This window comes from Chenopodium album, chromosome 15 (genome assembly GCF_948465745.1).
Source record: "Chenopodium album chromosome 15, dcCheAlbu1.1, whole genome shotgun sequence".
NCBI classification, from domain to species: Eukaryota; Viridiplantae; Streptophyta; class Magnoliopsida; order Caryophyllales; family Amaranthaceae; genus Chenopodium; species Chenopodium album.
In genome coordinates this window covers 8,995,685-9,018,165 of record NC_137848.1, presented here as the reverse complement: position 1 = coordinate 9,018,165, position 22,481 = coordinate 8,995,685, and the positions used below count along the sequence as shown (strand labels likewise).

The 22,481-nt window shown below is 34.8% G+C and overlaps 1 protein-coding gene across 3 annotated transcripts; it reads left to right on the top strand.

Annotated features, from left to right (window-relative positions):
* Positions 1-2,131: 2,131 nt before the first annotated feature.
* On the top strand, positions 2,132-21,399 carry LOC145582894 (mediator of RNA polymerase II transcription subunit 25-like). Of its 3 annotated transcripts, none has more exons than XM_081639940.1 (15): positions 2,132-2,335; positions 4,120-4,150; positions 5,181-5,256; positions 8,700-8,830; positions 9,955-10,164; positions 10,256-10,321; positions 11,769-11,949; positions 13,975-14,042; positions 14,153-14,968; positions 15,758-15,811; positions 15,945-15,973; positions 17,254-17,322; positions 17,502-17,586; positions 18,078-18,164; positions 20,607-21,399. In XM_081639940.1, exons 1-15 carry the CDS (start codon positions 2,238-2,240, stop codon positions 21,195-21,197), a joined length of 2,592 nt encoding a protein of 863 aa, XP_081496066.1. In that variant the 5' UTR covers positions 2,132-2,237; the 3' UTR covers positions 21,198-21,399. The 3 variants fall into 3 exon arrangements, with proteins under 3 accessions (XP_081496066.1, XP_081496065.1, XP_081496067.1); XM_081639939.1 differs by having other exon boundaries at positions 5,175-5,256; XM_081639941.1 differs by lacking the exon at positions 5,181-5,256 and having other exon boundaries at positions 2,277-2,335.
* The last annotated feature ends 1,082 nt before the right edge of the window (positions 21,400-22,481 follow it).

Here is a 22,481-nt window from a genome sequence, read left to right as displayed (position 1 = left end):
TAAATTATACCAAACGTAATTCCAACCCTACGTGGACTGCATTTTTGCAAATAAGTTTTATTCCAATGCAAAATTGTAAAAAAAAAAAAAGTTTTTAAAAGCCACGTTTATGTAAATCATCCAAATAATAAATTGTTGAGTAATTTAGAGTATGAGACAATTATTCATGTTTGCTTTGCTTAATCAATGTTAAAATAGGTGAAGGTGCTAATATAGGTGAGGTGTTTTGATTAAGTATAGCAAAGTAATTAGAAGCAAGTACTCTCGGTGAAGAGAAAACAAAACTCGGTACTCTGTACTGCTGCCCGATTTGCCGCCCGGTCTGGGTGGTGCTCGCCCGACCGGGCGCGAGGGTAGATCTGGGACAAAGGTCTGCCGCCCGGTCAGGGCCACCACCGCCCGACCGGGCGCGAGAACGGAGAAGAATTGCGAAGGCTTGCTGCCAGTTTTGCGGCAGTTACTTCGTATTTTCTTAATAAGCTATTTGCTGGGTTTTGGGTGTTTGGTCAGTTACTTTGTAACTTTTGGCCAGTCACTTTGTGACTTTTGGCTTGATTAAATTGCTTCTATATATATGTAATGTTAGCATATGATAAAAGGAGCAGAGAATGGAGAAGTCAGTTTCTTCGTGACTTTTATATGACTCCATTTTCTTAGTTTTGCAAAGGTTCTCTAATTAGCATTATCACAAATCACATACACTTATTTGCATTGTATTGTAATCATCCTACTTGTGATTGCAATTGTTCTTCATTGTATCTCCTGAGTAAATTTCCGTGATACTCGGTTGTAGTATAGGGTCGGAATTATACTTTTGGGAAAGTAATTCCGTTCACGCCTCGAAGATTTTTCCGTTGTACTTTGTTTGCTTTCTTTGTCACCCTTGTTAACCACAAATTCCCCAACATAAACATGGATTAACATAAACTATCTCTTTATGCGGAGTATACATTGGTTCAAAAACTATTTCTCACAAATCACAATACTATCCACAGTCAGCAGGGGCGCTCCTTATCATGTACAAGCAGTGCAGCTCGAGCGGCTGCACATGGACCAAAATCTAATAAGGCCCAAAATCTAATGAGGCCCAAATTAGTATAAATGGTTATATACTTTGCAGTGCATTACAATACTTCCATTGTTGTTTAGCTCAATGGTTACGTGCTTGTCATTGTTGCTAGTGGTTCAAGGTTCGATTCTTAGGAGAATTCTTTTTTTTTTTTTTTTAAGCATACTTTTCTTTTTACGTTCGAGACAATTTATATGCTCATTGTTGGTATTTTGATTTTTGTATTCAACAAATAATTTTTAGTGTGATAAAAACTTAATTGTGTATACACTCACGACTCAACTAAGGCTCTATTATGTTCACCTTATTTCCACTTATTTCAGGGTTAATAAGTTCAGATAAGGGTTAATAAGTTTTGATAAAATAAGTTCAGGAAAAATAAGTTCAGATAAATTGTGATAAGGGTTAATCAAGGTTACCCATGTTAATAGAACGCACCCTAATACTCAAATTTTATTTTGAAAAGAAATTTGTACATTCTAAAAACACTAAAATTTTATTTTGGAAAAAAATTTGTACATTCAAATAAAGTGGAGGTGCGGTACATAAGATGTCGGATCAAATTGCATTTATATAAACATTTTGTCCTTAACTTATATTCACTTAGTTTAATGAATTTAAATAAAATAAAATAAGGATTGATAAGTCTTGAAACTTGACTAAATTGGGTTAAAAAAAAATATAGTAAGAAACTAAGAATTCTGTCTAACACAAAATAACATCTGATTAGGTTCGATAACAAAACAAGATAATATAACATCTGATAAGGCTTCCGAGACTTCTCTAGTAATAGTTTACCAATATACTATGTATTGTTTAAGTCCGGTTAATTTTTTTTTTTTTTTTTTTTTTTTGAGGGAATAAGTCCGGTTAATTGACAAATATACCCCGAGCACGGACCATGTCCATGGTGTGTTGGGTTGAGTCTGCCTCACCCAGACATAACGCACGCAACCTTTCACAATGATGAAAACAAGATACTACGAGTCTACGAGTACTAGAAACTTCGTATTAAGCTACATCCCACTGAAGTTGCAAGTTATAAAGCGAAACCAACCTGGGTCTTGTACGAAACATCTCAAATTAAACAAACCAAAAAACAATTGAATCATTTTCTCTCTCCTCAATTCAACCCCGCCAAAATCTTCATGCTCTAAGCTGAATTTCAATGGCGGACAAGCAGCTTATACTCGTTGTTGAAGGGACTGCGGCTATGGGTCCTTATTGGAAAACCATTGTTTCCGATTACCTTGATAAGATCATCAGGTTTTTAGCTAAATTAGGGCTTTTTATTTCACTTTGTTGTTGCTCGATTGAATTTTTCTGTTTTTTTTTTTTTTTTTTGTTTTGTTTGAGTGTAATTAGGTTTTTGTTTTGTTGAAAATGATCGTGATGATGTTTGTGGTAATTGTTGGTTGATTAAATTATGTTAATTGGATGAATTGCGATTTTGAAACTGTTTGATTTTTGTTGTTTTACTAAATTGTTGACTGTGTTTGGATTTTGAGTGAAATCAGATTATGCTGTTATTGATCATTTTTTTGTCAAATTGAATGGAATTTTGTTGTGTTTAATTGATTTTTTTTTTTAAAAAAAAAAAAATTCGTTTTTAGTTTTGTTTGAGTGTAAATTAGGTTTTTGATTTTTTAAAAAATGATCATGATGACGTTTGTGGTAATTATTAGTTGATTAAATGATGATTAATTGGATGTATCGGGATTTTTAAACTGTTTGATTTGTGTTGTTTTACTAAATTATTTACTGTGTTTGGATTTCGAGTGAAATTATGAAGACTAGTTCATGCAGTTATGCTATTTTTGATGATTTTTTATTTTTGGTCAAATTGAATGGAATTTCTTGTTTTTATTAATTTTTTTTAAAATCATTTTTATTTCTGTTTGAGTGTAATTTAGGTTTTTGGTTTTTTGAAAAATGATCATGTTGATATCTATGGTGATTATTGGTTGAGTAAATGATGGAATTGGAGGAGTTGCAATTTTTGAAACGGTTTGATTTGTGTTATTTTATACATCTCTAAGGTAAGGGTTTTTCACAAGAGGGAAGAGGGCTTGCCTTTCTTGTTAGTTATGCAGTAATGCTGTTTTTGATTAATTTTCTGGTCAAATTGAATGCAATTTTGTTGTGAATGAATGAATTTTTCTTATTCGTTTTTTGTTTTGTGTAATTTGGGTTTCGATTTGTTGAATATGATCTTGATGATATTTTATGGTAATTATTGGTTGATTTAATGATGTCTAATTGGATGAATTGCGATTTTGGGACGGTTTGATTTGTGACTTTGTGTTATTTTTACTAAATTGTTAATTGTGTGGATACTGAGTGATATTAAGAAGACTAGATTATGCAGTAAGGCTATTTTTGATGGTATTTTTAGCCTAATTGAATGAAATAATGTTGTTTAGCTTGTATGAGGAATGGGTGTTTTGTGCTTGATTTTGAAATATCTAATTTTTGGTGTTTGAAAAGTTTGTGAATTGAATTGCTGATTGTATACAATAATTAGCATGGTTTGGTCCCTCATGATATCTAAGTACGAACATGATCGCAGTAGAGAACTCTGCTGAATTTTACTATAACAGAACAAAACAATGGCCACTTTACTCACCCCTGAACAACCTATTTGCAGTTTTCACCCTGCTTGATGTAGATAGGTTGATGAGGGTTATTAGATTTACTCCCTTACAATATTGGGCTGTATATTCTGTTGCTTTATCTGAGATGAAACTACTCTTTAATTTAGTGCAAGCTTTTGCTCTTCTCAACTTGAGCTGGTTTTGTTTGCTTGTGCTCTATTGAATGTATATGTATTGTGGGTTTTTATAGCCTATATCTGGAAAGTAGCCGGACTTAAATCAACAAACCATGCATTGATAATGCGTAGCTTGCTGCCTTGCTATGCTTGAAATCATGAGTTATTGTGTAGCTTCACTGTCCCACTAATACTGCAGTGAACCAGCTTCTTTCTTCTTATATTATTTCGCGTGTGTTATTGCTAGAAAAAAATGTAATATATTTTGGTTCATATGCAGGTCTTTTTGTTCAAATGATATGACAACTCAGGTTTGTTATTTTTCCTTCTTATGCTTTCTGATTATTTGTCTCATTCTCACACTTATTATTATTTTTTTTAAATTACTCTAATTTTGGCCTTTGTTATCTTCTTCATTCAAGCATGTGCCAAATTTTTATTTTGTCAATCATTTAGGAGGGGTTTTCTGATTGCACTTTGTAATTTTAGCTGACTTCTGAGTTGCATGCTTCCCTTTTGTTTCCTTGAGGTCTGGTGGAATAAAAAGGTTTGGGAAGTTGGTTTCTTTAAAGTATTTTGATGTCAAATGGGCTTTAGTTTTTGATAGTTGGCCTCGTCCGGCTTGCTGGATGTGTTGTTACACCAGTGATTATTGATGACGGAGAATTTCTTCTTTTAGGAAATTCATTGATAATCACAGCTTAGTGTACAGGGTGTAATTTGTGGACTAAAACAATATCTTGGAGATCTAGAAAACAGTTTTATTCTAAAATTGAACCTGAATTTGCTTTCCCATTGATGATTAAATATTCTAAGATGCGCTGTTATTATTATTATTATTATTATTAAGGTACTTAAAATTCTTAAGGAAACAAGGAAAGTGTTTTTTTGAAGATTGTAGATACTGTAAATTTCCAAATATACATTGAAAGTTACCTTTCAACTTATTCTATTTATTTATTATTTTTTTGGGTAATAATTAAATCTTTGATTCATTCTCTCAAAGAAACAAAGATAATATTGACTTTCAAGACTGACAGTAGTAGACAGACTGTTGGAGTTAGAAGTGATGGTTAAGCTTTTTTTTGATGAAATTATATAATGAGATGTAGTACATTTACTTTTTGTGTTGACGAAACCGACGAAATAAATTTGACATTTGTTGTGCCTCTTCTTTTACTAACCTAACTAGTCTGTTATAGTGCCTTTTCGACTTTTTTTTTGGGAGTTTTGATTATGATACATTCTACTTTTTCAAATTTGTATCAGGTTCAACTTTTGTACCATTATCTTATCTTCCTAATTTTAGGGTCTATGTTTTTGTTTCTTTGCAAGATACAGAAGCCTACTTCAATTGTCTCTGGTTCGACTTTTGAGCTTGCCCTGGTTGTGTTTAATACGCACGGACCTTATTCCAGTAGGTGTTCAAGAATCTTACTTAAGTCCATTATCTATAAATCATATGCTTGGATTATGCCTTCATGTTTTTGCTTCTCCATAACAAATGTTAACTTCTACAACCTACCTAAAATTTTGAGTTTTTTTTATTTATTTTTTTTACTATTCTGTATATTCTCTCTCGTTTCTTATTATTTTATTTTTCTTCTCTCTATAATTGCGCCATATTTGCCTTTGTGAAGAAAGGATCATTTTGCATTTTCCAATCCTCATTAAAATCCTTTTTTCTCTGTACATCCATCCCATCCAGTTATATCGGTATAACATCAACATTAAGTAATACCAAATTTTTTGTATAGTGTTTATGTTAAAATGTTGTATATGAGAACAGCACCCTTTTTGATTGCTGTAACACCTTATTGGTTTGTTATAAGCTATTTTCTCTCCCATACTATTTGGCTAATCACATGGTTTATTTGTAATTTTAGAACTACCTTAAATAAAGAGGCGAAACCGCCAAAGATAAATCATAGAACTAAAAGAAAAAAAAAGGAAGTATTACTGACTTACAGTAGTAAATTAGTAACTCTTATCTTTTTGGGATTAAGGCTTTAGTATTGTTGTTGTAACACCAAACTACCAAAGAGAGTGCAACTTTTTTTTTTTCAAAGAGATCAATCACAAAATTAATGGGATTGAATTATTGATGTAATTTGGAAGTGACATGCACAAATGAAAGTATAGAAATACAAGAATTTTGTTGGCTAATGCAAAGTGAATCTTTACTTCTCAAAAGCAATTTTGGAGTATTCTTAGGGAGTTTGGTGATTGAAAAGAGGAAGAGGGTAAATTTAACCATTTAGGAAACAAATTTTAAATAAATTAGTATCTTAATCTTAAGGAGAATTTACTGTATCCGCTAGGTTGTAGTTTTGAAATTTGCTTTAATAGTTTTGATACTCATGCGGTCATGCCAAATTAGTATTGGCACGCTGTTGTTTGACTATCAGTCGCTTTTTGTGTTAGAAAATAGATTGAAGAAGATAGTGGGTATTATTTTCTTGAAAAAGTAGATGTGCTGGTATTCCTCATTAAATGTGAGAGAGAGTAAGGTCCTAACCTTGCTGGTGAAAAGAGAGATGTATTAAAATAATAGTTTGGCCTTTCCCGATATACGAAGTGTAAAATTCATCTGAGATAGTTGAAAAAGGAAAGTGTAATAGATAATCAGCGACATTGGGAGTAATAGCTTTTTCTATGCACTAGCATAAGGTAGATAAATCGATGTCAAACTTCATTTTATATCTTTTTGATGTATTGTGACCCATTTGCTAAGAAAGAAATCTTCACACTTATCACTAAAATCCTGCCGTCTTTTGCATTTTATGAAATTGTTAAATAATTGATGTTGAAAGTTATTTTCTCCATCATTCTTTTATTTTTCAAGATAGGTGTATGCTGTAATTTTTTGATGTTTATATATATCTCTATTGCTATACAGCAGGTCAAATCATACAAAAATCTTGGCAGACAATGTTGTACTAATTACTTGTTCACAATTTCTAAAGAGTAGTCAGTTTATTGTGCACTTGCTGTTGCCTTACAGTAATGGGTAATTGAGTGTCTGGCTTTGTTTCATTTGGGCTATTTTTTGGTCATATTAGTCTTTTCTTTTTCTCACTGCCTTCTGTTTGCTAGGAAGAGGATCATTATTCTGTATTTCTAATAAAATGTATAGCCCATAAGACACTTGTTACGTTTTTGACTTTTTGAGTCTTCTGTTAGTTGCTTCATAATTATCCTCCAACAAAACTCAATTTCAATCAATCAATCAATCAAAGCCTTAATCCCAAAAGTGGGGTCGGCTAACATGAACCAAATTTGATTATTCCGTGTAGTCATCAACATAAATCTTTCTCCTCCATCCCTTACGATCCAAAACTTCATCCTCACGTAAATCCATGCACTTCATATCCTTCCTCACTCCTTCCAACCAAGTCATCTTTGGTCTCCCTCTTCCTCGTTTAATCCCTCCATGGTCCCACTCTTCCACTCTTCGCACCGGTGCACCCTCGGGTCTCCGTCTTACATGTCCAAACCAACGCAGACGATTTTCCCTTAATTTATCTACAATGCCCGCCACACCTACTTTCTTGCGAATAACCTCATTTCTGATTCTATCTCTTAAAGTGTTTCCACACATCCACCTTAACATGCGCATTTCCGTAACCTCCATCTTTTTAATATGCTCTTTCTTAGAAGCCCAACATTCTGTACCATAGAGCAACACTGGTCTTATGGCAGTCCTGTAGAATTTTCCCTTCAACTTTAAGGGAATGCTGCGGTCGCATAACACTCCCGTGGCCGCTCTCCATTTAAGCCACCCTGACTTAATCCTGTGGGTCACGTCTTGATCAATGTCACCATTCTTCTGGATGATCGACCCTAGGTACTTAAAACATTCACTCATGGTCAAATCCTTTCCATCCAAACTCACCACTTCATTGCTTGTCCCCCTCTGAGTGCCAAAACGACATACCAAATATTCAGTCTTACTCCGACTTAGCTTAAACCCTCTAGATTCCAACCTTTGCCTCCATTGCTCCAACTTGACATTAACCCCATCCTTAGTCTCATCCACCAAAACGATATCATCTGCGAACAACATACACCATGGAACCTCATCTTGAATTGGTCTAGTTACTTCATCTAGAACCGTTGCAAAAAGAAAAGGGCTTAATGCAGACCCTTGATGCAATCCGATTGTAATAGGGAAATCTTTTGTCAACCCTCCGCATGTCCTCACATTTGTTGACACATCCCGATACATATCCTTAACTAGGTCTACATACCTTCGTGGGATACCTTTCTTCAACATTGCCCACCAAAGTATCTCTCTTGGCACCTTGTCATATGCCTTCTCTAAATCAATAAAGACCATATGAAGATCTTTCTTCTTTACCCTATAAAACTCCATCATTTGTCTTATCAAATGGATTGCCTCCATAGTAGATCTCCCAGGCATAAAACCAAATTGGTTATCTGAAATGCTTGTGCATGCCCTCAACCTTTGTTCAATCACCCTTTCCCACAACAAAACTCAATTTATGTGACATAAAATAATTTTAAACCAATTGTGTAAAAAGGAGAGCAGAGAGAAAAAGAAACAGTAAGAAAAAACACTTAGAGAGTTAAAGACACTCTTAAAAAAAATTTGATGCTTGAATATGTAGGTTTCACATGACTTTACTTCACGGGGCCAGGGTTACTATTATCTTGTTGCTTTTAAGGTGTTGATGTGTTAGTTATTAACTCCTGTAATCTATGCAGGCCTTATTTTCTCTCTTGTGGTGCAGTGTATAAAGTTATTTGTGGTCACATATTTCAGATTGATTTTGATGTCTCAATTAAATTAGATTTTTTCATTCAAAGATGAAATTGGTATTTGAAAATTTTCAACAGGTGCCTTGGTCCAAAGAAGTGGTTGGACAAGAGACATGGTTAATTTTTTAAGCTGGTTGTCTTCCATAACATTTTGTGGCGGCGGATGGAACGACGTTGCAACTGCTGAAGGCCTTGCCGAGGCTTTAATGGTCTGGATTTTGATTTTCTAAGTGCTCATGGTTCAATTTCATGCATTTTAGTTGTTGCTATTGCTATATCTTTACTTTCTCTTAAGTTAGTATTTATGCTTCTTGTTCTGGTTTTGTTTTATTTGCTGCTACATCCAAGTCAATGTTTTGCCTCGGTAGTTTTTTCTTCTGCTCTTGGGTTATAAAGGAGGCCTGATGCATGTTGCTTACCATAATTTGATTCATCCCAACCTTTCTTTGGTTGAAAATTGCTGAAATATACTTTGCTGATATCATTGTGGAAAATTTAGGTGGATAAGCAACTTGTAAAGAATAATTATGTAAGATACTGTGACTTGTTAGCTAGCTAATGAAAACAGTATTTTGTACTGATCCTGCTTATGTTTGGGAGTCATTGGCTTCTATTTTGTATTGTGTAAATGTCCCTTGCCTATTTTGTGGCCTTACTTAAAATCTAAGATTCATATTTAAATTTATAAAGATCTGGCTCCTGCTATGTTTTTTTTTTTTGGCACCCCCCCCCCCCTCTCTCTCTCTCTCCTTTTTTTTTTTTTTTAATTTGTTATTTTTTTAAATGTACACACTTCTCCTTTCACGGAAACCAAGGATTGTATTTAAATTTAGGAGAGAAAAAATTAAGGTATGAAAGTGACAATTATAAAATAGTATGTTGTGAGTAAATTAAAAAAAATCCAAAATAGGAAAGTGAGTAATTTAAAAGAAAACGAAGGAAATATTATCCAAAAGGTTGATTTTTGCTGGAACGTGCTCCTATTGACTATTGAGGCTTTTTTTCTTCCTTGTCTGTATACTTAGCATAAATTACATAAAGATTACCTGGTTACCTTCTTGAGCTGTTTACCCCCCTCCCCTTTCTCCCTAACCTACCCTTTATGTACAGGTCAATCTTCTTCCTTACTAACCTTGTTAAATTATGAGATTGATGGAGGAATTGTTATTCTATCTATTGAAATCATAAACAACCTTCTTTATTTGTTGCATTTCCTTGTACCTTTCATTAAAGTAATGCCAAATTATGTCTTATACAAAGATATGTTCTGTTGATTGGCATTTATCTCTAGAGAGAGGCCTGCTAGATGCTGACTTGTTTGTTTGCTTGTTAGATGTTTGCTATCCCTCAAAATGGATATCGGGCTGAACAGAATTTGGATGGAAAAAGACATTGTGTTCTTGTTTCTGCTAGTAACCCTTATTCCTTGCCAACACCAGTATATCGACCAGCAATTGAAAATCCTGAGCAGGGTGAAAGTGGTGAAGCTCAAGCCGAGAATCTTTTATATGATGCTGAGACTGTGTCTAAATGGTTTGGTCTGGTACTGGGATTTAGCTGCATTTCTTTATATGAATTTAAACTTTTGTTTTTCTTTTTACATGTAGCAGCCTGACCTTGGTTTCTGCATGCAGTGTTCTGTCTCGTTGTCTGTGATTTGTCCAAAACCGCTACCTAAGCTTAAAGCATTATATAACGCAGTAAGCAACACTTTTTCTGTAGCTCAATTACAGTGAAGGATACTTTTGTCTTTGTCTAGATTTTGCATTTGCATAATTCTTTTCATGACTTATGTTTGCCATTTCAGTTACTTTCTTACTTGTAAGGAGGGCTCTAGTGCGTAGATATTTGTGTGTGTGTGTGTTGGGGGGGGGGGGGTGGATACTTTTCCTTTGTTTAAAATCTGCCTTGCGTTGTTATACTTTTCTTGACTAATGTTTGCCATTTCTATTATTTGTAAGGAGGGCTTAACCATCCGCATTGCCGCCGGGGGGGGGGGATACTTTTTAAATTTGTCCAGAAAGTAAGAACTTGTCAAAAGGTTGAAGCGGTGTATCAAACCTCAATTGTATCATTGACTCATTGTATTGAGACTTGTAAAGGTTTTTGAGCTTATCAGATTATGGTATTAGGTTATGACAGCTGCAAACCATCCTCATTGCCTGCAAAATTGGTGTTGATTGCAACTGCGTCAGAAAATTAGAAACCCTGAAATTTCAAAGTGGTTGAGTATGTCAGGGACTTTGGTTTAATTTTTAGAGCTAATGGTAACATGTGATGTTGACAAACAGGATACTATTTCGTAGGACTGCAAGACATGTCAGGTTTTGTTGATCTGAGATGGTTAAAGGAGAAAGAGAACTTCTAAAAGTTCGGTTTTGGGGAAAAGGATTGGAAAGGAAGCAACCATTTCTAGGTTTTGTTGACTGACATGCCTTAGTGCCTAACAAGCATGACTGGAAAGGGGCCTTCAGAAATGTCATCAGTTTGATGAAAGCAAAATGGAACTTTATAAAGAAGCCTTTCCCTTCAATACCACCTTGCTTTCTTTTAAATTGCTTCACATCTATCTAAATTTGGTGCTGGGAAACCAACTTTTTCCCTTCACGCCCTGACTTCTTGTACCTTCGTACTAATTTTTCCCATCTAGCTGCTAGAAATTCTGGCTAACTGGGGAATTGTGCCAAACATCACTGTGTATCTGTCACAGGACTGAACTTGTTCATCCTTTTGATGTCGCTCGTGCCCACTGAAAAAAACAAGAAAGTGAGTATGTTTTTAGCTGAACCACTGTCAAGCTCCACAAACTAAGCAGATTGCTGCAGCTTGGCATGCCTTTTGTCTAATCATGATACAACAGAAACGTTTGAGAAAAGTAACAAGATACTAGATTTTGTTTTTGTTAGTATTAGGCTATTAGCCCCTATTTTGTTTGTATGCAAATTGGTATTTATATAAATTTGTGTGAATAAGAAAGACCAGTAGCTTCTCATTTTTTGATCAGATTGTTTAAATTCTCCCGCTTGGTCCTAAACTCCTAAATGTAGTTTTCCTATTCTTATTTAAGTTTTTCTGCTGAATGTGCAGTTAAAATAAAACTTTACAATTGCATTTTCAATTAACATGAAAATTGATGTGTTGTCGTAGGGTAAGCGTAACCAGATGGCAGCTGATCCAGCTGTTGATGTTAAACAACCTCACTACTCTGTTCAGATTTCAGATAGCTTCATGGAGGCTCTTGCTGCTTTAAGTCGGTCGGGATTGGCTCAAAGTCAAAATCCTGCCACAACCTCACCTCCTGGCTCAGCCCCTCCTTCTGTGCCACCAGGTGGTTAAATGAAATTTGTTGGCAGGCTAGGTCCTTGAATTGTTAAGTTGCTAACCATTACTAATTGATATAGCATCCAACAAAGTGGTGATCCCCCCAGACTTTCACCAAGTGTGCGATTGAGCCCTTTAACTTTTAGTTGGAAAAGATTGGCACCCGAAACTTGTATGATTTTTGCAATGAAACCTGAACGTAATCCCTAAAATTCTTTCTAGAAAAATAACTTGGTGTTTGATTAAATGTATTACTTTTGTGTTTTTTTTTTGTTTGCCTCACTTTACTTTATATACGAAGTTTAAGAAAATATTTAAAAAAAAAAAAAAAACAAGTGAGTGTAAGAAAAAGTTAGACTGAGGGTGCAAAAATGAGTGTGAATATAAGATAAGCCAAGAGTGTGTTTGTGTGTGTGGAAAGGTGGTGGGTATAAGATAAGAGTAAGAGAGAGAATGTGTGGAAAGGTGTAATTAATTTGGGGCAAGAGGGGTATGATGGTAAAGATAGTTTACCGAAAATGGAATAAAGTTAAGTGCGTAGAAGGAAAAAAAAAGCAGCCTTAAATGGAAAATGGTAGAAAAAAAATTGAAAGCAGATGTAGTTACAATTTTATCTTTGATGTAAGTTCATCTTATTTGCTTATATTGATATTGGGAAGGAAAGAATATTTTTTCATGAAATTCATTACTTTTCACTTCCTTTCCAAAAGCATAATCACCACTCTTTCGCTGAAAAGCATCCCTTCAGACTTCCAATGTTCCTTCACATGGCATCACCAACCACTTTTACTGCTTCTGTTTCTCACCATTTTTTTTCTGTATATTTCTATGATATGTATGAATGATAGAGGAGGTTTTCGGAGATTATTTGTTTGTTTGTTTGTTTTTTTTTTTTTTTTTTTTTTTCCAGTCAACTAAGCGTTTTCACAACTCCTTTAACTCGCTTAAATTTTGTTCTTGGTACTCATTTAAAGCTCTAGGTACATGATGACATGAATAGGCGCTACCTAGAACTCACTTGTTTTTTTTTTTTCAATGTAATACCTAGAAAGTTTTAGATGATGACATAAAAAAGAAATGATTTTTCTCCATACCTAGAATTTATTTATTTATATATTTTGTTAGCCTTTTTTAATAGAATTTTCATTAGCTTTCCTAGCTGATTGGATTTAGAAATTAGAATACAAAGTCCTCGCAAGGAATATTTTTAGAGGGTTAGGCATCAGATAAGGCGAAGATTCTAGCAAAGGATGCGTTTAGGAAAGGAAGTACGATTTTGCAAGCTGTTCTAGCTTATGCCAAGAAGAGGAGGAAAGCAGGATGAAGAACTGTTGGGTAGTTAAGGGTTGGAGGATGGTTCCATTGTGCTTTGTAGATGTTGCAATTATGGATACTTTTAAGTCTGGTTGAGTGTTTGACGGTGATACAGCCATCCTCTCATGAGGGATTGAGGATGATGTAATGATTCAAACTCGGATGCTGATAATCTGATATGGGTTTTCTTAATTGTCCTTGACATGAAGTTTCTGTTTGAAAATTGAAATTGTGCATCTACAAATATTGATTTGGCAGATTTGCTTTTATGTTATAATCAATATCTGCCGTGCTATGTTTTTACACGCCAAGTAAAACTTAGTCATTAATTACATAACTGGAGGCTAATTTTATCAATTTGCTTTCACTTGGAGAAAAAGATTTTGATTAAGAAGATAAGAAATAATATTCAAAATTTGCAGGCCCTCTCTTTTCAACTGCAAGCTACGTGATGCATCATTTCTTGCTTGACCAATTCTAGTAGGTTATCAACGAGATCCTGCATTTGTTTACCGAATGGAATATTAGGATCTTGGGATGCCTCCTATTGCAAATTTTGGGGAATTTGTCACTCATCTTATTATTGCAAATTTAGGGAAATATTGTGATTGTGGGGACTTGATGGCTGATAACTTGATATGCTAATGTTATCATAGATCTTGTGCTGTTACATTTCTGTTATCCATTTACTAAAACATTAAATTTAATTTTATTTCAGTGAATGGATATATCATGAATAGACCATCCGTGTCTGCGGGAAACGTTCCGCAAGCAACTGTCAAAATCGTAAGCCTTCTGTATTCTGCCTTATGTGTCTGACTTGTCAACTGTTTTATTTATTTATTTATTTGTTTTTAATTTTGTTACTGAACTTGTTATCATTAATGCTATTTCAGGAGCCAAGTACAGTGACATCCATGGCATCAGGACGTGCTATACCTCATATGCCTTCCATTCCTCGTGCTGCTGCACAAAGTGTTCCTAGCTTACAGGCATCTTCACCTCCTTCTGTGTCACAGGAGCCGACTACAACCAATGAAAATGTTCCAGATCTGAAGCCAATTATTAGCAGTAGCATTTCTCAGCCCGTGCGTCCTGTGGGTGCCATACTAAACAATATCTCTCAAGCACGAGTAGCCCTTGCTGGAGGAACTTCTCTAGGGTTGCCTTCAATGGGTGGGAATACTATTGGTATGCACATGTCAAACATGATATCTAATGGTATGACATCGAATGTGCCGCCTTCTCAAACTGTATTGTCTTCTGGACAGTCCGGCATCTCTACTGTAACTGGGTCGGGAAGCATTGCAGGAGCTTCTCAGCCTTTACAGAACTCAGCCCTCGGTTCATTTTCTACTGCAACTTCAAATGTCTCAGGAAATTCTAACCTAGGCATTTCTCAGCCATTGACTAATCTCCAAGGGAATGTAACTAATACGATGGGTCAACCTGTATCTGGGATTGGTCAGGGAAATGTTTCAGCTATGACACAGAGTGGGACTAATATGAATCCAAATATGATGTCGAATCTTGGTTCAACTGGTGCACCATCCGGTACTGGCTCTATGATGCCAACTCCAGGAATGCCTCAGCAGGTACAGCCAGGAATGCAATCTATTGGAGTTAACAATTCAGCAGCTAATATGCCGATGTCTCAACAAGCTACGGCTTCTTTACAGTCTTCACAATCCAAATATGTTAAAGTTTGGGAGGTAAATATCAGTGTGCTTACTTTCTTTGTGAATATAGATGAGTGCTGGTTTTTTATTTATTTTTTATATATTCTTTTATTTGTGTGTGTGTGTGTGTGTGTGTTTGTGTGTGTGTGTGTGTGTGTGTGTGTGAGGGGGGCTCTAGCAGGAAGGGCTTCAGACTATAGCTTACAATGCTACGTTGCACCTATATATGGATTTATTGGTTCTAGTTTGTTGTACGAATTATCTCTTGGTGGCCTCTCATTTATCGTAAATCTTCATATTATTACATATCTGGGGTGTTTGAACATATTCACAGTGTCAATGGAGAAATGAGGTTCTCAAAATTTTACTTTTTAGCCATATGAAAGCCAGAAGCACTTTTAAAAGTTGATTTTTTTATTTTTTTTTCTTTTTAGGTCAATGTTTTTTAAGACCATGAGAACATGTTTAGTATTGCTTTAGGGAAACAGAAGAATTTGTAGTGGCTTATGCCTTATGGTCAAGTTTATTCTTGGACATTTGTGCTTGAAATATTCTTTTAGAGTTTTAGGCCAGTTAAGCATAAGCTTGATAATATCCAATAGGCACTGGGTAGTTAAGTGTAAATATTTGTACATATGAACCCCTTGATACCTCAGCAGCTCAGTGGAATTCATACTGAGAGGCTTCTTTGTTCAATTTCTTAATATTATTTGTGTGTAAATTTCAATCAGTGTCTTGCTGTCTTTGAGGAGATGAGCCCTCTCTGTCTCTCTCTCTGTGCATGGTAGTATTATTTCTGAATTTTGTTACTGACAATTACAGGGAAACTTGTCCGGACAGAGACAGGGACAACCTGTATTTATTACTAGATTAGAGGTACTTTTTAAAATATGTATTTTAAGTTTATTAGTTCTTAATTAAGATCAATAATGTTGTTTACTTTATTTATTAGATAAAGTATAAATAACACCTGGAAGTTTTTTTAATATAATTGTTATTCTTTATGCAGGGGTACAGGAATGCATCAGCCTCAGAGACGTAAGTATATCTGTTTCCTTGTGTTAATAATCTTTGTTTGTCTTGGCTGCTCATTTATGTGCTTGAAGCTCCCTTGAATATTGCTACATTATTAAAGTTTATGTAGCTGCTTAGCTGTGTTTTGCAGCTATTCTGAGTTCAAATTCTTGGATATTTAGTAAGTAGATGTTGATGCTTAGCTGAGTTATGCCACTCTGCTTTATGATGGGTTTTTATTCTTTTTGACGGTGATTCTTTTTGTGCAAAAGTGGTGCACTAGAAATTTAGAATGTATGCTTGACAAGCTTGTGGATTGTTGCTCAAAAGTGCAGGGAGCAGTAAGGTTGTGGCATGTGGATAGAGGCATACACCTTCAACAACTACTCACAATCTAATTAGTGATTTGTCTCTGAACTAAAATTTAGTGAGGAGTCTCTTAAAGTTGCAATAATACGCCAGGAAACGCTAATCATGATAGCGGAAAACATTAAATTAGACTCCTAATAGGAACAAATAATCAATGAGCAGCGAGAATTGTAATGAGGAACCTTAAAAGTTACTTTAATGCACTACTGTATTCTTAATTACTGAGTATATTGTTTGATTATTTTCAGCAGAGTCGCAGAGAACATAATTTTTTTTTTTACTGTCACTAGGAAACATTGAAGCCGCACTGTATTCTTGTCTGAGAAAGTTTGAAATGTAAGGATTCTTATAATACTGGTTCAGAATTTATAAGAACAGATATCATACAAGTGAGTGAAAATCTTGGCAGGAAGAAGATTGAGCAGAGAGAATCAGGATTACATAGGAGGAATAAAAGAGCAGAAAAAAGAATGAGTGAAATAAATGAATCAGTGAAATTGAGAACCAGAAATGTATGAGAGAACAGGAAAGGAGTAATGTGTTAAAGACGTGGAGGAAGAGAAAGAGGATGAGTGAGCAGATATGGTGCTGTATATTTAAGCCCTCTTCTGTACCTTTTTTATTTTTATTTTTTATTTTTTATTTTTTATTTTATTTTTTTCTCTCTGGTGGCATTGTCTTTAGTACTATAGGTTCTGTTGCTATTGACTTTCTGTTAAGATTTTATGTATTTCTATTTGTATTGTTTGTCTTTATCGCTAGTTGGCGGGGAATATGAATGACACTATCTGCATTCCCCACAAATAAACCTTAGTTGGATCCATTTTGTTCACACCTCACCTTGTCTCCTTCCTACCAAAATCCACAAAAAAAAAATGGGAAGTGGGTAATATACCATTTATTGGCCTTACTAACTTTTTGTTACTCTTGCACAGACTTGCAGCAAACTGGCCGCCAACTATGCAAATAGTCCGTCTTATTTCTCAAGATCACATGAATAACAAGTAACGCATTCCTTCCGGGTTTACTGCCATATTGACATTGGTGTTTGTTTTTCTTGTATCTTTGATGCTCTTGACATGCACATATGTGTTTCTTTGAGGGACTAGAGAGCTCAACTGTTCAGCACGAATGTTCATGTTAGTCATCTGATATCTTGTGTTTTGTCCTTTTTCACTTCCAGGCAATATGTTGGCAAAGCAGATTTTCTTGTTTTCAGGGCGATGAATCAGCATGGATTTCTTGCTCAGCTACAAGAAAAGAAGCTTGTGAGTTGTGGGATAGTTCTTTGTGACTTCTGATGTCATACCTGTGTATCCTAATCTTAGTTCTTGTTTCTGGCACATTTGTAGCTTGATTAGGAAAAAGATGGGAAGAAAGGAGGAGGGGGGGGGGGGGGGGGAGATGGAAAAAAAAAGATTTAATATGCTGTTGAATAAAGGGGAATTGAATTTACTGTATAATTGATGCCTGCTGATCTGGAAGTAAATTGAGTCTTTAGATTTGTTGAAGTTTCATTCCTGAAGGTGTTATTTATTGATGTGATTTTGTGAACATTGAGGCAAGTGCATAATTTACTGATGTGTTTATTATTGAACTTTTTGAATGTGGATGCTTCTTGTGAGTCACATGTTGTTCTCTTCCTGTACGTCTAAGGGAAGCAATAAACTTCTGATGTTTTAGATGCTTTTGTTTATGCTGCTACAGTTAGATTGAAGATTACTTTTTTTATTTTTTTTGCTCGTGTATGAACTTTCAGTGTGCAGTTATCCAGCTGCCTACACAGACGCTGCTGCTGTCCGTTTCTGATAAAGCCTGCCGCTTAATAGGAATGCTTTTTCCTGGGGTAAGATATTTTATTTTTGCTCTGTACTTTATTTGCTTATTTATAAGTTCATTTCAAAAGTTTAATATCAGCAATTTGCTTGAATGATCATTCAAAGTGTGTTCGGCAGAGATTGATTGGCTTCATTAGTTCCTTTTTGTTCCGTCTATCTGCAAAATACTCCCTCCATTCTTTAATAGTGTACCCATTTTTAAAATTTGTGTAGTGGGAATTGGGGATTCCCTCAAATAGCGTAGTTAATCTCTTTTTTGGGGCTGGTTCCACTACTTTTAGTCACAAATCTTCTCAGTTCAACTTCACCCATTATCTTTAATACCATTTACCTTTTCCCTCTAAAAAAATTTACCCATTAATTTATCATCCTCTTTTTTTTCCTCCTCAACATCAAATTAGCCACTATCTGCATTCACTTGTTTTCCCTCTCTTTACAATAAGATTACCCTTCCTAATTGTGCCCTAAAGAAATGAGGTTTACTATTAGAGGATGGAGAAGGTATCATGTAAACAAGGGTCCCAGGAAACTTTTATTACCATACTTATGTTTTATTCTTGTGTAGTCGTGTTAACCAAAATGTTCTTAATTGGGAAATAAGGTGAATGTGACGATGATCAACTATTATAATTTATAAGGATTTTTGTGTTAGTGAAGTCATGTCATAAGTGTAGGTGCACACACTTATATATGAGCAAATATTTATCTCACAATACATCTTGATTGTTGGATGATAATCATCTAAAGGTAATTAATTCATGTCACTAATGGCATAATTGTAAATTAGCAACATTAAATGATCTTGTATTTTCCAGCTTACACAAAAAAAAAAAAAAAAATGTTTTCATCTAAGACATTCGTCATTTATTAGAACTAATATAGAAAAGAGACTTATCATTCCAGGCTTCCCAACGTCCTTCATAAGTGGTGTAAGGTAGTTGGAAAATCCCTTTGCTGCCCAGGGAAGCGAACTGGGTGAATTGGTGATCTATCATAAAAAGCCAAAAAATTCTGGCACCTTCAAAATTTTAGGGAATTGATGAAGAACTAGTAATTGATTTAGCGTTTCAACCTCTTAGTGCTACCAATTTACCACAGAATGGAGAGACATGGTTGGTTGCCTTCAGATACAAAATGAGGGATATGAGAAAATATAAGTTTATCGCTGTGAAACAAACTTGTTTCATGGGGACAAAAGTGTAATTTTTGCGGTGAAATGGGTAAACTGCTACTTGAGGTGGTGGTTTTGCTTAAAACCGCTACTTGAAGCAGCAGTTTTGCTTAATAACACTATCTGAGGTGGCGGTTTTACTCCGTGATAAACAAAACTTAAACTTGTTTATCACGAAGATTAACTGGCAGCCTCATGAGGATATTGACCGACAACTTGTTGAATAGTATATATGACAAGGCAGTAGATGATGATTCTCATGTCATAGAATTCAGGAAATTCAACTAACCCTTATTTGATTAGTGTTGGGTTTTGTATGAATTCTATTTTTAGTGGAATTACAAAACACACTTTTAGGATCTCATGTACATAATAGATATTAATCTATAAAAAAGTTGATATACCTGTGTGACTTTGCTTCTCTCGCTTAAAATTAGAGATTAGAACCCCCAATTGTGATTCCACTATATGTATCAATCCATTCAATCGTCCACACTCCACATTCAACACAATCCGATCAAAGGCAAAATTTGCGCCCAACTTCAGTGTCTCTAGATTTAGCAGCTTACTATAACAGGTTTTCTAATGTTATACTCCCTCGGTCCCTCCATGTTTTAATAAGTGTTACACTTACCAAATGCGGCTTTGTTTTAATTAGTGTTAACACTTCTTTTTTCTTTTTTTTTTTTTTTTTTGGCGAAAAGCTATTTTAATATTATATCGTTATCCTTTCATGGCCTTCACCCAAACCCACTACTATTTTTTTATTGTTATTATTTCTTTCCTCACATTCATTGCTTTTCAATATACTATTAACCCCACTATCTTCTTTTACAATTTTTTAATACTCCAACTATCCCACTTATCTCTTATTTTATTTAAGTCAATTAAATTGCCCAAAACCATGTGCCGGTCAAAGTATTAATGTAAAGTGGTCTTTGTTAAATGTACGGGTAACCGTAGAAAATCAGTCAACAAATTTGGGTGAATGATATTCTGGAAAATAGTATGAATGTTGCTTCTAATGATCTAATAATATAACCCCATTTTTATATGGCTTTCAAAAAAAAAAAAAAAAAAAAAAAAAAAAAACAAACATTTGAATGTTTTGGGACAATTATACTGAGTTTTCTTATGCAACTTGCATGGTTATTTTTAATTTTGCCTTGTATGGTTGGTTGTTAGCTTTGCAACAGAACTGAATAGTCCTCAAATTATTTTCCTAACAAGCTTTGTGCCTTTTTTCTTTTTCTTTTTTTTAAACCACTGTGTAAATTAGGATATGGTGATTTTTAAACCTCAAATACCAAGTCAGCAGCAGCAGTTGCAGCATCAGCAGCAACAAAATCAGCAGTTGCAGCACCAGCAGCAGCAAAATCAGCAGATGCAACAGCAAAATCAGCAGATGCAGCAGCAGCAATCTCAACAACAACAGCAGCAGCAACCACACTCTCAGCTGCAGCCTCAACAACTTCAACATATGCAACAGCAACAAACTATGCAACAGCTACAACAACAGCAGCAGCTTCCCCAGATGCAGCAATCACAGCTTCAACATTTACCACAGCAACAAAACATGCAACATCTGCAGCAACAACAGCAAATCCCGCAACTTCAACAACAGCAAATTCCACAGCTTCAGCAACAACAACAAATTCCACAGCTTCAGCAACAGCAACAAATACCTCAGTTACAACAGCAGCAACAACTTCAGCAGCTACAACAACAATCTCAACCGCAGCAAATGGTTGGTGCTGGAATGGGTCAAGGTTATATGCAAGGTCCCGGTCGACCTCAGTTGGTTCCCCAGGGACAAGTACCGTCGCAGGGGACCCAGCCAAATATGTCCGGAGGTGGATTTATGGGTTAGTTTGTTTAGGTGTTCTATAATTGAACCAAAATATTTTTAAGTGTCCCCTTGTCTTTGTCACTTGGGTTGGCGCTGCTAATTAATATATAGTGAATAGTCTAATTAATGGGATTATGATATGAATTTATGACATCTTAATTATATTCTAACCTATTAAACTATTCTTATGAAATGCCAGAGGTAAGAAGGAATTTTGTTGCAAGTCTTTCAGTGTTAACTAATGTTATTTCCGTTATGAAAATGACTGTTGTCCTGTGAATACTATATTGAGTACCTTTTTGTTTCCTCAAATATAGTGGTACACAGACACAGGTACTTGATCATAAACTTAGCATCAAATTCCTTTTATTCGTTTATACATCATTGTTTTCTATGCCTAAACTTCTCATGAAGTTCGGCAATTTTTTTTCTAGCTACTACAGTTTTTTTTTTTTTCAAACCTTGTCAATTATGATTAGAAACTTTTATAATACTGTATAGAAGATTGTAAATTAATAAAAAATAGTATTAAGACATAATCAGTTGCTCTATCCGTCAAGCTCTGTTACTCTTTAATAATGGCAGTTGGTTTTAAAAATTGTTGTTCTTCAATGATTGTGTATGTCTTTATGTTGGGTGACCCGTCTTATTAAAGTTGTGGTGACTTAGTGAGTGTTTCATCTTATATTTTCGTAATAATATAGGTGATTACATTATGAATTGGGAAGTTTGTGATTGTACACGTTGTAATAATATTGTCCCACAACCACAAGCTCGCTTTATTTAGAGGAGGCTAAGGCAATGTTGAAGAATGTAAGTTAGTACTCGTATAAGAGAAAATTGATGTGACTAAAAGGTCCAGATCAAAGTTTGTGAGAGTAAAATAGTGATCTCTCATATTTCTTTTATGGTATGGAGCAAATTTAGAAGAACGTTAATAAATATCAATATTTTATAATTGCATACTACGAGGTCTGTTCACTTCAGCTTAATTTCATTTCAATTCATTTCAGTTCAGTTCAGCTCCAATCAGTTCAGTTAGTTCCTAATTTCCTTATCTCATAAAATATTCATTTCAGTTTAGTTCAGTTCAGTTCAGTTTAGTTCCAATCAGTCCAGCTCAGTTCAGTAAATGTTAATAGACCCTAAGTAAATTCTTATGTAAAATATGTATTGAAAAGTGTGAAAATTCTTACATTGCAATAAAAAAAAATGAAGGAAGTATTAGACATTTCCTCTAGGTTTATTGTCCCTTGTTGTAAATGTTACTTATTCTGTAAATAGCTGATATATAGTTGATATATA